Source organism: Rhipicephalus microplus, chromosome 2, assembly GCF_043290135.1.
Source record: "Rhipicephalus microplus isolate Deutch F79 chromosome 2, USDA_Rmic, whole genome shotgun sequence".
NCBI classification, from domain to species: Eukaryota; Metazoa; Arthropoda; class Arachnida; order Ixodida; family Ixodidae; genus Rhipicephalus; species Rhipicephalus microplus.
The window spans coordinates 297,810,873-297,828,361 of NC_134701.1; the positions used below are offsets into that span (position 1 = coordinate 297,810,873).

General features: G+C 44.9%; 1 protein-coding gene across 2 annotated transcripts in view; it reads left to right on the forward strand.

Moving 5' to 3' along the window:
- The window catches only part of rept (RuvB-like helicase 2 rept), a 193,883-nt gene that overhangs the window by 103,774 nt on the left and 72,620 nt on the right, over positions 1 to 17,489 (forward strand). For both annotated transcript variants that reach the window (XM_075882329.1, XM_037429838.2), the window contains exons 5-6: positions 13,258 to 13,324; positions 13,378 to 13,484. In XM_075882329.1, the coding sequence (XP_075738444.1) occupies positions 13,258 to 13,324; positions 13,378 to 13,484 (174 nt within the window). The remainder of the gene's footprint in view (positions 1 to 13,257; positions 13,325 to 13,377; positions 13,485 to 17,489) is intronic.

A 17,489-nucleotide genomic window follows, 5' to 3' on the forward strand; every position in this document is an offset into this window, starting at 1 on the left:
CTGACCATCGCGTATATGTAGGCACTAAATAGGGCATTCAGAATTCAGTCAAGCATGTCTTTAATTCGCTTTCGCCTGATTTGAGTAGGTTCGATGGAAGCAACAGTACCTTCAACTATTAGTGGGGCACAACCCAACAATGTCCCAGCACTCGTTTGAAGGCAACGCTTCTCCTTCATTTGATAGATATAAATAATAAAGATGAAATAATAATTAAGCATTCCCAAAATATACCCAATTACAGTTGACTCTCATTAATTCAAACTCCAATGGACCTCTCAGTTTTGTTTGAAATATCAAGATGTTTGAATTATTAGAAGTTCTGAGATAGATGACTCTGAGTGATATGACACCACACATTATGATTAGGTATTGATTTTAGCACATCTAAAAATTTTGTAGAGCGTTTTTAAGCTCTAACTGCATACTGTGAATATAAAGCAGAGGTGTGAAGTCGACTACAAGTTTATTGACCATTTACTGCTGATCAGACCTTTTAAAGAAATCATAAAATGCCAACTGCTTTATAGATGTAGGTATGTGCCTTCAGCACAAAGCTCTCTATATCAGTTGAGAAGTATCACGGTTTACCATGCATGTGTTTTGTTTCAAAGATTTGTTTAAGTTGCAGAGCCTTTTTCCTTGTAACCTCAGGTGCTTATTTTTCATTTTTAGATTGTTGTGGTTATATAAGCACTAAAATTTTTAAATAGTAGTGGGAAAGCAACTGATATTTTCCGGTGTAGACCTACAAAAAGTATGAATTAACCAAATGATGAAGATTCAATCAGGAGGCTTTTAAATACATCAAAAGAATAGAGAGCCAACCAAAAAAAGGAATTTTGTTTCAATTAACCCAATTAACCGAAAGTATGAAGTATCAGAGTTTGAATTATTATGAGTCTACTGTACGCAACATTCACGCGATACCCCCACCACTCCGTGACACATTTACTCGGGTCTTTCTCGTGGGAAGATCCAGGGGTTTTCTTTTTTTTTTTTTCTCCAGAACACTCGCGTTTTACAAATATATTTGGAGGTCTGTAGATTCCATGTGTTCAGCGAGGGCAGTTGAGGCCATGCGTCGTTTTGTGGCATCATTTCTGTTGTTTAACTCTTTTCTTGAAATCACCAGTTTCACTAATGTACTGGTTGTCAAAATTGTGGCAGCTTATGCCATAAGCAAGACCAAGGAAATTTCTGCTCGGCAACTTGTCCTTCACATTGGCTAAAGCATTCCTTAGCTCCAATGTTCGTATATCCACTATTTTGATGTCCGTTGCATCTACATATCACACCGCATATGTTACTTCCGAACCACAACATTACTCACATCTTTAAATTTGTGCATGTTTGCCTAGGCGACGTTTTCGGCTCGGCTTGAAGGCCGTCTGGTTTGTCTAGGCTAGACTGCCATCAGCAGAAGCTTGGTGGGCTATTCATGCCTTTTTGTTATTATTATTATTATTATTATTATTATTATAATTAATGGTGATGCAATAGCAAGCGTCCTCAGCTACACACTTATTGCTGGTAGCTCCTGTTTAAGGGTTGCACGTGAGTAACTACAGGTAAATTTTAATTTCAGTTTCATGAGAATCTATAAATATTTCTGCAATTATTTTTTAGCGTCACATAACGAGCAGAGTATGTAAATCAAGGCAACGTGCCAACATTCGTGATTCATCTGTGGAATCAAGGGAGCTGTTGCACTTTGACAGATTCTTTCTTGCCACCATGTCGGCACTTTTAAACGCTGTCTTCAGATTTCATTGCAGCTGTCCGAGGACTTTCGTTGCATTCGAAGTATCACAGCCCAGAGACGTAAAATACAAACAGGCATGTGTTCGTCGGAAAATGAAAGAAAGGAAAAAAAATTTGCAGTACGGCTCTGTTCTTGCAATGTTGCCGTTACTCATTGTCAAGGCAAAGTAGAATATGCGACTAGCAGTCATTAATTTTTTTTCTACTGAAAAGTATATTTTAAAGGTGTGCGAATTAGGGGGGGGGGGTCAAATCACTAATAAATACAGCAATCCAGGTCGAATCAGAACTAATCTAATCCACGTCCTAAATAGTTGAGTCAGTAAAGACAGCAGTTCAGGTCGATCTAATTCAATTTAATCCACATCCTAAGCAGCATGGGCTACAGCCATTATAGTAAACTGGGTTATAGGGAGCCGAAGCTCAAGTTTTCGGAGTGATGGCAACGCTATGCCTGGCCCTGGCGGCGAGCTCCGGAAAACTTGAGGAGAGACGCGGGAGAGGTCTCGGGCGAGTCGGTGTGCTTCGCCGAAACGGGAGCACATGCGACAGGCGCGCAAAGCGTTCTGCAGTCGGCGCGGGCGCCGTGCCGTCAGCTTGGCGCGCTAAAACGAGACGCTCACTGTGCGAAGTTGCCTTTCCGCGATGGAAGTGGCCCTGCAGAAGCGTCGGCGAGGTCCGATGTATTGTTGTGTGTTGTGGGCTACCACAACAATGCAGGCAACACCAAGGTACGATCTGCACGTGTAAAGCTGTAGCAGTTTCCTAGCAAGTCAAGCCGGCGAACACAGCCGAGTTCGCGAAAGATAGAGCAAACATGACACGACAGCCGAAAAAAAAAGAACAAAAAAATGAGGCAAGCACTTCAACTCAACTTCAGCTTGCTGGTTCGCGGCGACGTCAGCGGGTCATGCGCCCATGGCACGGAGGACATGACTATAAAACATCTTGGACATTTTAATGCCATGACCGTATAACATTTGTTTTATTTATTTTTTTAGCAAGCCGCTAACGTTTGCACATGACAGTATACGACTTCTACTGCTAGATACCACATCAAAACAACAATTATATGGTTTCCATAAACGCGAACACAGCACATCGATAGAGTATGCGGCTTTATGTCGGTAGAAATGAGACTTACCTCGAGGCATACGTTGTACACGGTATTATAACGGAGGACCTGATTATAACGGAGGACCTGAGAAGTCCATTTCGCAGTGACTCGGGCGTCCTCGTCTTCCGACGTCTGCTCCACATCATAAACTTGGCTAACGGGATTTACTTCTTTTGTTAGATTCGCTTCGTAGAAGTGCTTGTCTAGCTCAGAGATCTTTGTGAAGCCGCACTGCGGGCGGTACTTTGCGAGGCGACTCCGAACGCACTTCGCATTCTCTGCACGAGCATGTAAGCGAGCGGCAGCGCATAGAAGGGAAGGAAATACGCACAATATACATCCTTGATTTCTACTTTTCTACCAAAGATGGCGTTGCCTGTGCAGAGTCACAGCGCCACTATGCAATGCTTTGGCTTCCTATCTCCAGTGGCAGAACCGGCCAGGCTCCCGTGACCTCACTTTACACTGATGCTGCGAGATGGCACCACTTTTATACTTCCTAGCAGCTTTGACTGCAATGTCACACTATATCGGCTCCTTCAGACTTTCATCTTCGGTTACTTTTAACTTGTGTCTTTGCTTTCTGGCCCTTCTTAACCTCAAAGAGCTGACTTGCTCACTGCCTGGCTTAGCCGTTTTATTTCGGCCAGATATACATATTTTTTCGCATTAACAGCATATGCTCAGAACATTCTGAGTACATCTGGTAATTATGTTTAGTTATTTTATATGGAGGACCTGATTTTATTTTAACCACTCGAGGTTTCCAGTGCCCAGAGTTTTCCATGCAGATGTTGTAGTCATGGAATTTGCATTTAATCATCATGGCATTCTGAAAAATTTAAGGAATTTAGAAATATAGAATTGGTAGACAGCCTGGTTTACTTTGCGCTGGAATATAGCGCACAAATGTGGTATAAAAACCACGAAGGTGCCTTCCAGTCATGGGATGACTTCCGACAGGAGCTGCTCGCTGCTTTCTCGAACACAGACTGCAAAGAGGGAGGCAAAGCTGAACTCCAGACAAGAAATCAGCGCAATAATGAAAATGTCGCCATGTATGTAGAAGACATGTCTAGCCTATTCCGCTGAGCGGATCCAAAAATACGAGCGAAGACTGGAAGCTGCATTATCTGATGAGAGGCGGGAAGCAAGAACTCTTTGCCGGACTAATTCGAAGCCCGCTGCGCACCGTCACCGAGTTTCGTTCCGAGGCAACTACGATAGAAAGGATGCTACAACAGCGAGCAAGGCTATACAGTCGGGATGGGATCATCACATACCTGCCAAGTCGCCCGGATTGGCCAGGAGGCTCCCGGATTTTGACTGTTTTTTCTGGTTGTACGGTTGTCATGAAAATCTCCCGAAAATCGAAATTTCTGTGCGTGATCTGGCCGCATTGACAAAAAAGCAGCTCAATCCGCTCCAGGTTTTTCGGACACACCCCATTTCATTATAGATAAGTATAAGAGGCATTCATGTAAACATACAGTATAATCTCAGTAATGCGCAACCGCGCCAGATACGAATTCTTAAAATTCGCCAGCCAAATTTTATTATGTTCATTGGGCCTCGATTCGAATGCTCCGAACACATTTCCTAATTGCGGCGGGTGATACGAAATTTAGTACGGAAACTGTTGAAGGAAGGCTGAGAGCAGCGTACTCAGAGCTTCAAAAGTACGCTTGCGACCGGCGCAGGCACTGCCTTCTACAGTGCGCGTGTTTATCGTTGCCACAACTGCTGTGGACGAAACTGCGATCGGTCTTGACACGATCATGTATGGCGACAACGTAACTGACAGAACCCCGAAAATGTGCGCTCAACCAGTCAAAGCAACGCTGCTTTCGGCAAACTCTGCGGACAAAACTGCGGCAGATGTTATCGTAGATGGCATAAATACTTAGTTTTGAAGCCGCATGCGCAGCCAAGTGCATGGAGATTGTAAAATGAACTACCGTTTTCTGCAACCGCCGCGCACAAAATCGCGGCCGCGGTGACGCGATAGCGATCGACGAGCTCCGAGGGCACACAGCAGTAAGTTAAAAACAGTAAATACGTTAAAAAAAATAAAAAAGTTAATTTCACCACAAGGATAAAGCAATAAATATGGCAGCAACAACTTTGAATGTAATGCTGAGAACGGCAAGCAGATCGAAACTTGCAAAACGCAAGAGCAAGCAGATCGAAACACACAAATGATGCATGAAAACGATACTCGCAGGACAAGAGCGAAATAACAATGTTTGCCGCTCGACATGTAATGCGCTGTTTATACAAAAACTATGCACTATACGTAATCACAGGTGCAGATGAGTACAAACTAACAAGTGTCCCAGTTGTTATACCTCCCTGTGCATGAAAAGTGCGCTGTTTTGCAAAAGAGGCCTGTGCAGAGACCAAAGTGACCTTTGTGGGCCTGGCAACTAACGGTTTCAATTCAGTGAAAGCCGAAGGCACACGAGTTCCCCACCAAAGGATAAGCGCGCGCGCACAGGCATCCATCCATGGGGCAAAGTACACGTGAGAAATAAGCACGCGTCGTGCATCGCGCAGAGCTCGGCGCCGAGCGCGGGCGGCTTTTTTTTTTTTTTGATTGTTCATATGTATACATATACTGTGAAGGACGGCAGCGGTGGCGACGGCAAGAAAACAACCTGGACTAACCATATAATTGCTATCGCAGTAAAGAGGGGCCAGACGCGTTTTGGCGTTCCTGTCAAAAGAATCTGGTAGGGAAGAAAGCTTTGACCCGCGCTTTTGCGGCAGCCAGCTGCGCCGTCCCCTCCGTTCATGGGTGTCCCAGGAAGACACGCGAGTTGTTTTGACTGAAATAGATTATGCTAGTTGTGTTGATCCTTTGAGACTCTCACCTTAGTGAAAAACTCTACCCTCGTGCGTTCGGCCACTCCTAGCCAATACAAGACCGCAATGCTGATGTTGGTGCTTGTGATTGAAACCCCCACCCCCTTTTGTTTTTCGCGATGTTTTTTGTTTGTTTGTATGTCCTTGTTTTTGTGCCGTGCACCCTCGCCCCCCATTGCAAGAATGACTTATGCCGATGTGCTACTGCGTGGATCTCTAGGACGTGCGAACGTCACGGCAGCTACATCTATGCAGTACCCAATACTGCAGAGCACCCTGCAGCCAACGCCCAAGAGGAGACTCGGGAAGAGCGATGTCTGGCGCACTTCCAACAGGATACCCTTTTGTTACCACTGTGGGGAGGCTGCTCACCTCTACTGAACGTGCTACTACCGCCAGGCAGGACTACGTGGTTTTCCTGTCAATGCACGTCGACCACGAAATGGCAAGTGCCCCTTCGAAATTGAAGAATACCTCCAAGTTGTCAAAGCTCAAGTGGCTTCCAACGACACCACTTTTGAGCAATGACCACGGAGAGGTATAGGTCGCCTAGCCCCCGACCTTCAGCAAGCTCCCCGAAGTCTTGTTCCCCAAGCCCGCGTCGGGAGGCAAAGCTGCTGTCCACGCTAATGCAGAAAAAGCTCCATTGCTGACTCTGAACGATGACAGACTCGGAAACCCGTGCTTTGATAGTGACGCTTCTGATTTACTTGTGTTCATTGACGGCTACGAAGTCATCGCACTGGTAGGTACAGGCGCAGATTATTCAGTGATCAGTAGCAAACTTTCTAAGATACTGAAGAAAGTGCTGACTCTTTGAAAGGGACCAGAAGTTCGCACAGCAGGAGGTCACCGCATTGACACATATGCACAGCAAGAATCGAAGCAGGGGGTTCCATGTACGTCGCCAGCTTTATCGTGCTGCCGGAATGCTCAAGAGACTTGATTATCGGCATGGATTTCTTACGAGCTAATAGCGCTGTAATTAACTAGTGAGAATTTTGCGTCTCATTTCCGAATAGGCACGCTATTGCTACCCTTGAAACTGAAGAAAACGTATATGACCTTTGTATTGCAGATGATAGCGCATGGTGCTGCCAAGATCGAGCATATCTGTCGCAGTAACTAACAAAGCATTCAGTGAATTCGAAGGATTTGGTGACAACACTTCCTTAATATTCCAAAAAGGGTTCTGCATGGCACGAGGCCTTGTCAAGTGAAGAATATACGAATGTTTTACTTACAAAGGTGCAGCACGTTACAAAGGGAACCGTCATAGCCAGTCTGAATGATATCGTCCAGGTTACGAAGCTGCGCGCATTCAAAACCAATGAGTCTGATTTACATGATGTGGAGTCTGTCTCTGCAGCCATCAACATCGACCCAGGGCTACTACCAGGCCAAAAAGAGCAAATAGATGGTTTTGTAAGGGATCTCGCCGAATGTTTCTCGTCATCTAAAGTTCGACGCACTCCTATCGCTAAACATTGCACCATTGTTGAAGAGTTAGTGAGGCCAATATACAGTCGAGCCCGCTTATAACGAACCTGAGCATGACGCGGCATCCGTTCGCGGTATCCCGAAGTTCGTAGTAAATGAAACAGAGCTTTTAAAAAAAGTTGCGGGTAAAAATACAAACTTTTTTTGCCCCAAAAAGTCCGGTGTGCACGCGTTTCAAAGAGCAGAAGCGATAAGGGCGGTCTGGAGTTCATTTAAAACGGCAGGGTGCTCATTCGTCGAGGCCCGTGGCATAAGCTGCGTGAGGCACTGGCTCCAAAGTTTCGTCGTTCTCGCAATCCCATTCCCCAAATCGCTCTCGCCACATACTTCATTCACAATGCCCCAATCCATGCACGGTTCCGCAGTGTCGGCATCATCATCAGCCGTAATTAAATCATCGCAACAGATATCCCACCCGCTCTCCCAGGTATGAGTCGACGATGCGCTGCCACAAATCGCCGCCGCTGTTCGGATGCTTAAGGCTCGGCATCGGGCCCGACGTCGACGAAGACGGCCTCGCGAAAAACAGTTTCGCGCACATGTAGCCATCACCGCCGCCCACGAAATATTCACCATCTCTACAGCTAAATACCGAGACGCCCGAAGCGGCAAGTTGGCTGCCAGGTGGTCAACAGCGACGAGCAAGCGCTCCGCAACGCGGCACCTAATGCGCAAATTACGCTCAAGCCAAGCGTTCACACTTTCGACGTTTTGTTGAGCAGCAGGAAAAAGCGTGCTAGTCCTCCCGTCAGCCATCATGACCACACCGCACACCAAGAGTGAGCGAGACACGCACACGCGACACACCTGCCAGAACGTGTTGAACAGCTCTGGGCCCGTTTCCAGTCAGAAAACGAAACTAATTAGAGCCAGCGTGGCGGGTGTCGCGGAGCAGGGGAGACGGGCGAAGAGGTTCTGATCAAAAGAGGAGAGCAGAATTGCGAGAGGAGGGCAAGGCGTTGTGATGGAGAGGGGGGCTGTGGGGGGAGGGCGACCTTGAAAAACTAAAACACATGGGAAGGAGGCAGGTTGGGTAGCTTGCTTGAAAGGTCTGCGAAACTCGCATGTAGTAGAACTTGGAAAGAGTGCCTGCGCGCAGAAGTCAAAGCATGGCCGCCTGGAACGATGCGCGCGGCGGTGTTCGAAGAATCGGCGGCCGTGGTCAAAAAAGTGTTTTGTTGCGCCGGCGGGTTTGCGTGGCCTCACGAACTTCGATATTTCGCAATTCGTTCCGTGCAAATTAACAGCCGTTTTCGCGCTTCCGCAGGCTCGCGGAAGGCATGCTGAGCCGAGTGCGAAGTGAGCGAGAACAAATCCTAAACATGACACGAATCGCAAACTATCAGAGACGGTGGGCTAGCGTAGGCGCGTGCACTTGACACAGACTGTCGGACACAGACGGTGGCTGACGATCTTGGCAAATGGTCTGGTCACTCCAGGCCGGCGACGCCAACGACAGTACCAGCGATCAAAAGCAGGGTACATGGCCGACCGGTTTTCGAAAGATCGGTGGCAGTGCGAAAACACGGGTCTCGTCTGACGAAGCAAAGTGCTCAGAGTAACGGGGGGACAAAGGACGGAAGGGTGCGTAACAAAAAGCAGACAGGGCATGGAGTAAGGAAACAGCTTTCCTTCCTCTATGGGTTGGAGAGAGCGGCAACTAGAGGGTCAGGGAGACAGGGTAGGGTTGGCGTTCAACAATAAGAATGTATGGGCACCACCTCGCCGATGTATGATCGGTGGTCGAAATTGGTTTCCCGGGATGTCAGCAGACCGCTGACTTCGTTTGCTGTAACCAATCAGCGGCGCTCGGAGACGTTCGTTGTAAGTGCGATTTTGTGCTATTGAACCAATGTATATTTTCACGGTCATGCGGATATTGTTCGTTTTAAGTTGGGTCGTTATATGTGGGCTCGACTATACCAGCGTTATTCCTGCTCCCTGAGCTGCTCCGAAACTCTGAACTCCACTTCCACCCTGTGGGATGTTTAGTGTACAAGTATGGACAAGCTCATCTGTGATAATCATGTCATCTTCAGTCATTTTATATGAAATGCCGTGGTTTTATACTTTACCTTACCTTTGTTCACTAATCAGGGTCTGGTTAGCCACGGGTGTTATTTATCATTCTGTGTTCTTCTGTATTATTATTATTATGCTTGAATAGCGTGCAACACGTTGTGCTTTTGTCGGTCGTCTGTTGTGAATGCTGTATGTATCTTAAATTTATTTCGATCAATACATGCCCCAAAAGCCAGTTATACTGCTTAGAAATGCATTTTTGCCTGCTCCAGAAGTTGCTTTAAGGTAGGTCGACACCTTCGAGAAAAAATTTTACAGTTTTAGTCTAAAAGTTACAAATATGGTTTCAGATAGTAGGGCTTTAAAAAATGTTGAGATTAAGATGATGAAATAGCCAGAAATGCTGAAAATTCTTTTTATAAAAATAAAAAAAATGCCAAAATATGCATGTTGCATCAACAGTGATAAAAAACTTTTGGTACGACTCAAACGTAGCTTTGTAGTGAGGACAACACCCCTTGCATCCAACCTCCCCGACCATTATATCTTAAAGCCTTGGTGCATTATCCTAAAGAGAGTGAAAAAGTTGATATTTGGCAAGTTTTTTTGGTATGCAGTTGGCCATATTACAAAAAGTTCATTCTGCTTGAATGCACAGCACCACATATAAAGAAACAGCATGCAAATTTTTACGTGAAAATGTTGGTTAGAAGCAGAACTATCATTGTTCTCGTAACACTAGGATGCAAAAAATAAGGTTTTTATAATAATGGCTTTAAAGATTTGAATCGAATGTCCATGTCACGAAGGAACATTCAGTATGCCTGAAATCACCAGGCTTATAGCTTAGAACCTAAAATCTTTTAAAGTGGTAGAAGGTTTGTTGAGCAAGACAAAAGAAATATTTTTTCCTTGCTTATTTTGTGTCTGTAGGTGACTCTCATTCCCCTGCTCCACAGTGGGTCCACACTAGGAGTTTACTCTTCTTTCTTGTCCCATACTTCGTCATGTTTCATAAAATATCGTGACTTTCTCCTTCAAAAGCCAGAACTAATTCCAAGAACACAAAATGGCATAGAGCACAACACTAACTGCTGAACGAAAATGCGTGCAATTTGACTAGTGTTGTGCTCCAACCAAGTACTAAAAATTTTCAAACAAAATGAGGTTGTGATGTTCAGCAAGTGTTGAAACGTACTTAGATAACTCAGCATTACGTAGTATGTACATAAAAGATATTTATGACGAGATGGTAGAAGTTGTAGAAACTGAAACATTCAATTTCGATTTCGGATGCCTTCGTCTGGGGTTGAAATAATGACGGTAACTTTTGAGTGACTCAAGATAGATAAATATTTTTTTTCTCTTAAGTATTCTTAAATGGTCAGACAACTTGGAAATGTGAACCCCCCCCCCCCCCAAATTTTTTTATCAAAACATGCATTTTTGAAGGTGGTGATTAACTTTTAAGCAGCCTAAGCTAGTAGCATCCTTGGAATACTTCTACTCGTTCTAGCAGAGTAAGTAAAGTCAGGAGGCGCTTGTGTCGTGTCTTCTTCCTTCGTGCCATTCCTCCCTCCTTAACTTCCAGTGCTTTCGTTGTCACGAGAGAAGAAAGAATGCAATTGCAGCATGCAATGAATCTTTGTAGCTTTGCTCGTACTGCAGAGATTGTAAAGAAATTTTGTGGCTGTAAGTTTTCGGGGCAATAAACCTCTTCAGTGAGTCCATTCCTCAGAGTAAAATGGGAGAGGAGCGCCGAATCCGCCGCCGCCCAACCTTTTCTCGCGGGACACATCGTCCCAATCCATGGTCTAACTCATTCTTTTGCTCTCTTCTCCTCTGCTCGTCTTCCTGCTATTGCACATGCTTCCTTCTCTCTCAGCACGTATCACAATGCATAGCGCCATCTGTACATCTGCGCTAATAAGTGCATGCACGAACTAGAGGAAATCAGCGGCGGCAGGGAGCGGCGAGCGCGGAGCATGTCGTCTGCTAAAAAACCGTTTGCTGGGCTGCCTCGGTATGACAACCACACGAAACATATATATGCACACTCATTATGAAATACGAACTAAAACCGTCGTACCGCTTTTTTTACACATATGCGACACACTGTTATAGATCTTTAGACAAAGCAGACGAAAAATTCTGCTGAAAAAGAACGGCAGAGCAGACGCACGCTTGTTTTCCACGCCTGGACGCTTGAGTGGCAGTGTTGGTCGGACATTATTGTGTTACACACTTTAGTTAAAATGTCTTCAATGTGCTTATCCTTGCTCGAAGGGACAAGATATCTTCGTATTTGCGTGTGAAGACTCGGAGTAACCGGCTGGAGGGCAATGAAGTGTTTGGTTCCCGGCTGTTAGTCTAGTTATGGCAGAGGGTGGGAGAAGGTTTCACTATTCCCGGCCCCATATACTGGATCAGTGGCATCAAAAAGCACTCATGAGTATGCGACCCCTGAAATTGAAGGACAAAATATGTGCTCAACACTTAGCACCTCTTGTTTGATAGGTACTTCAGGGAAAACAAAGGAAACACTCTATTGGACGTAAAGTAAGTGCCTCGACTTTGAAAAGGAGCAGTTCGTTCTATCTTTGAGGTAAGCAAGGTTTAACTCAGTGGCACCTGAATATAAGGAGGAACCAACAGATACCGGTGCCGAAGAGCAAGAGGACGTCAATTTGTCTACAACCGTATACAGAGTGGGCGCATTTCTTTGCCTAGATAATGAAAATTCTCAGCCTTGCCTACGAAAGGACTCCTTCAGTTGGTCGCCTGGCAAGGATCTAAGAAAGGACAACAGCTTGAGTGCACCTTCCGTCGAACAATGTGTGGCAGAAAGCAGTGCGAGTAGCTCTATTGCTATAAGTGACAACAGGGACCACGGGCGACAAAGACTTTGTCGAAGCTCACTTTTTGCATTGTTACCTGATGTATTAAGTGTATGTATGTACGTTGTAGTGTCATTGTATAATTGTGTGTGGTTCATGTTAACGATGTCAGGCATTTGGCCTGTTTCGAATAAAAGATGTAGAACGATACGTTTGGGTTATTTCTTTTCATAACGTCAGTCCGCAAACTACAATAGTCGCGCTTTTTACAGGAAAGATGGTATCAAACGTAAGGCATGCGCGGAGCAGATGGCAAAATGGATAAGCGAGCAGACACATGAACGCGGGCTAGTGCGCATCCGTGCCGTTGCTAAAGCAACGACAGACGGAGCCCCCACCCACGACTCTGCTCGAGGGCAGCGCCTCTCCTATGCCGCTTTCCTCCATTGGTAGCGCCACCTGGCAGATGAACCACGATGCATGAAGCGGCGTTTCGAGAAGTGTCCCTTCCAGACGAGTGGAGTCGGCACTTCTCTCTTATCTTACTCCGTGGTCCATTCTATGGCTGCTCGGAAAAAAGTGGCAGGGCCCCTTTTAGTTTTTTCATTCACAGTTTGTTTATGTGGTCTTACAGACTACTCCTCGTACATGCTGTATTGCATGAGCATGCACTCTCAACTTCAAGACAAGGACGGCATTTGTTTGTTGCTCACAAACAATTGTCTTCATTACCAAGGGCATTGTCATGAAGGTTTATGAACTTTATTTTTATGTATTCAGGTTTCAGCTACAAAAATCGTGAGCAATGCTCGGTGGAGACAGTCTTTGAAAAGCTCTAGGAATGTTTAAGACAATTCTGTCAAGATGGATGGCAACAGTCAAGTTTATTACCAGCACTAAGGCTCGAATGTTCCATGCCGACATGACTCGCCACTGATCAGTTTTATTGACGGCTGACGCTTTGTTCACTGTCATCCGTGTGCAGTGTGTGTTGTTTTAGTTTCCCGAGCCCAAATAAAGCGTTCTTGCTTGAACACACTAACTGCTGTCTTCGTCAGCATTGCGACCATGTGACTATGTGGCAGAATTACCATAAGCACAGATATGCTGGCTTTCATATATATACAGAACTTTTTTTCATTGTCCTTACAGAGAGGAGACAGAGATAATTGAAGGAGAAGTTGTTGAAATACAGATTGACAGGCCAGCCACAGGAAGTGTAAGTTATTTACCTGCATCCTTTTTGTCTGAATCTAACTGATGTCTGCTCAGGGTGCAAAAGTGGGAAAGCTCACCCTGAAGACTACAGAAATGGAAACCATCTATGACTTGGGTCAGAAAATGATAGAGTCTCTCACCAAGGAGAAGGTGCAAGCTGGGTAAGTTTGCAATGTTTGTCCTCGTATGTCTTCACCATTTCTCGTTGCCTTTGTTATGTGCCCAGACCTGTGTGAGAGATGGGAAAATCTTCTGATTTCTCAGCATCACTTGGCTGAGCTGATAACTCAAGTTGTCATAATTGAAGCGCTCCCTATTGTGCAATCTTTACCCATGGTGCAGTGACTGCTTGATTATAAAGCAGTATGCTTCCTCTTCAGCACAATTTGTTTAATTGGTAAAGAGTCCACGTGATTATTTGAATGGCTGACTTATTGTACTTGCACAATTATACATACAGCCATCCATAGCTTAAACTACAGTGGAACGCTGATTTTACATCCCCTGGTTTTACGACGATCGGAAAGTGGCGACCTATAGACGCAATTCATTAAAAACCCCACTTTTCCAAAGCCGTTAGACATTGAACCTACATGAAGCGAGGAGACCAAATGGCGATCAAAAGGAAAGTTTGCTGGGGTCTTTCGACACATCAGCAACAGACCCCTTCACATGCCTAGTGCTCGGAAAAATGGTTCATCTTCCTCTCACCCTCCGAGGCCACGGTGGTGGTTTCGCCTTAGTGGGAAGGGCCCTTTTCAGGCGCCTAGCCTGCGCATGAGTGACAGTGGTGGCGTCATGTGCACTCAAAGTTTGTTTCAGTGACTCAGACTTCTTTTTATTTCTGTGCATATTAGGCGCACTTTGAACTTAGCCGTGATCAGTAGTTCTGTACAATATTTGCACAGATGCAATTCGATGCCCTCTTAAGTGAACTGAAGCGAGATAAAAAAAAGTAAAAATCACAGCATATCCACAAAGTGAATGATGATCGGTGAGCGAAGCTAAGGGGGATCATTAACCACCATACATTGCCCACTTGATCATGAAAGCACGTGGCAACACGTATGTACAGTATATACAAAGTTGTTTATTAATCACAATGTGCAAACGGTATTGAAATGTTTATTTAGTCATATGGATTTCATATGGGTATATATGGACATGGGTATCTATATGGGTTATAATCCAATTTATATGGGTATTCATATAAATATCCACATGGATACCCATATACGAATATGGATATCCATATAAATACATCCGTCTGTATGTCTATCCGTCTGTCAACAGTACGAAAACCACTAACGCCATCTAGTGATATTATTTACAAGCACATATACACAAGCATCACCTAATGAGCAGATCATAAACTAGAGATGGCTACATACATACATACATACATACATACATACATACATACATACATACATACTACAGAGGAGGGAACAAGCCACACCCTATGGAGCTTCGCCCTTACATGGGCTGACCAAGTGAAGAATGGCAGTTGCCTGGGCGCGGGCTATCCACGCGCTGTGCACACAGCTGTACCGCACGTTGCGGGACAAGCTAGGGCAAGGGTGGAATAGCGTTGCAGATATGCTCTTTTCCTCTTCTCTTGTGTGTGACAGGTAACCTGCCACGTCCAGTGAGGCTGTGTGAACAGCGCCTGTGTAGGCGCTAACCATTTAGTACCCTTTGCACCGGCACCAGTGTCTCTCGACCAGTAGCCAGCCACGCGAACTTAGCACGGAAGGTGTGATCATGTCATCGTTAAGTGCACTTTGTTTCCCGTCGGGAAAAGTGTTGCTAGCTTGGCCTCCAATTCGAAAGCTTTTGACTTTTCAACACGAGCTTTTGCCTTTGCTGCCACTGCGCAGATTTGCACAAGCTTGGTATACTTTTGTTGCCTTTGATTTCCTGGTTGTGAACCTAAACATCGTATCACGCACACTGCTCTTGGATCTGTGCTTGAGTGTGATCTTTTCAGTGCTCAATCTTCATGTTGTCTCGGACAAACTTCCGGCGACAACATGCCAATGGATAGAATAGGCCTAATCTCTGCTGGTGCTGATTCGGTGGTGGTCGTTGCCCATCAAAGTTGCAGTTACATATGGACTTGATCTAACTCTTTGCAGTGGCTCTACTTGAAGGAAAAGGGGCTTGGGTGGTGCTTGTAACACCCGGAATAGTGGTTCGCGATGAGAAGGCTATGTCTTAAAGGGTCCAACAACAGACTTTTTTAGACCATATTTTTTTACGCGCGACAGAAAGCTTACCCTTCGTAATGTTCGTAGCTACTGTAGTTGATCCCAAACGCACGTAGTCATCTTGTAAGCAGTATTTTTCGATCTGTAAAGCTCTGAACACGGATGTGCACTTTCATTTATCAATGCTGAGAAGTGGTAGTGATGCCTATAACAGGGGTGCAACAGCTGCGCCGAGCTTTGCCAAAATCATGAAAATAGCTGAAATTGCGCCACGCTGCCCCAAAACCCCCGACTAGCCTCAAAATTTGCTTAGTTGCACAAATTTCAGCGAGAAAGAGAGGCCACGTTGGTCTACTGCAGTCTGTCTCATCAATCAATGCAAGCACGCAGACCCTAATTCTAAACCGTGGTGTCAGGTTAGGGCACTCGTGAGACGCTAATGACCAGTTAAATTAACAAAGCTGTACCCCTTCATTGGTCCGCTGACTGCAGCGGATGGATATCTTTTGGCTGGACGACGCAACTTCTAGACTAAAATGTGTTGCCATAGCCACCAACGCTTTGCGGGAAATATGAACTTCCAAGTCAGCAAACGTAGCTATGGTATGTTAGCGGTTAGAGCTGGAAATGAATGTGGCGTGTTTCGTGAGAGAGCAGCGTTAAGGTGCTGCGTTGCAATTACGTTGGTCATCATAGCTGAGGCACGCAAAACTTTTTCTGTCTTTAAGTTTCGTTAGTTGCCTCATTCGGCGATAAATATCCGGTACTGTGGCTGGATCGACGGGCGCATGCTGTTGTTGTTTTGTCTGGTAGAACGCATCTTGCAGGTGAACTGAGATGTTGCGGCCTTAACCTAACTCCATCATGGGAAAAAAAAAGAAGGTAGGGGGCGTAGTGGTGTTAGAAAATTTAATGGCCTTATTTTAACCCGTTCAGAATGCTGCTTAAATCACCTTTGCCACAGTACGCTAGTGTCCTGCAAAAAAGCGTATTATGATTTCAAAGGGGCTCTTAGCACTAGTCACGAGCCACAGCTCATTTTGTTCATTTACTCAGCCGTGCATACGCCGCACAACTGTGAGTACTAGTATGCTTGGTGACTTCTGGAAATGTTACGGGCAAGCATTTGGAGCAATGTATGGCGCCTTTTAAAAAATTTGCACCTTTTTTTCTTACTTTTTTCTCCCACCCTTACTCCTCAGCTTCACTAATCCCCTTATTTTCAACGTCGCCAGCTTGGTAGATCCACATTTAAATTCACCATGTCTTTCAAAGTTTGTGAAAGATGTGGAGAATACTAATATGGATTTATCATTTTTTGGCTAGTGGGAAGTTAAAAATACTAATTTTATGGAAATAGCAGTGCTCGTACTTGCTCTGCACAATTCAGGTGATGTTGAATGATTTGTACTTACTCGTTTTTTTTTTTTCTAAATCTAAGCCGTATTTTTTATACTGCTTCAAATTTGGTCTTTCGTGATAAAAATTGATGTTTTTTTTTTTTTTCGAGACCTGCTCCAAATTTGCATTTCAGTGCTCCAAAAGTCAACTTTTGCGGCTCTAAAAATCGCTCCAAATTTTGTTTCCGCTGTTGCATTTCTGCGGTAGCCTTTCTGGTGAGGAAAAGATATTGTGGTTGCTCTCGCTTCCGCTTGAACGCGCTGCCAGTAGCCTGCGTGCTCCTGTGTTTCATAAAAAGTGACACTGTACATTTATATGCCTTTTTAAATATGAGATGCGAACCCGTGAAATCGAACGACCAGTAGCATGCAGCACACAATATTTCGATTGTGATAATTGCATAATCTTTCTTTGGATTTTTATTTTCTTTTGCGTTCATTTTGTTGGCAACATACATTTTTTTTGTCAATTTTTGGAAATGTGAGTGCACACCGCTTTGCATAACTCTATTATCAGGCACGCAAGACTGCATGCTGAACAGATTTTGTACTCGTG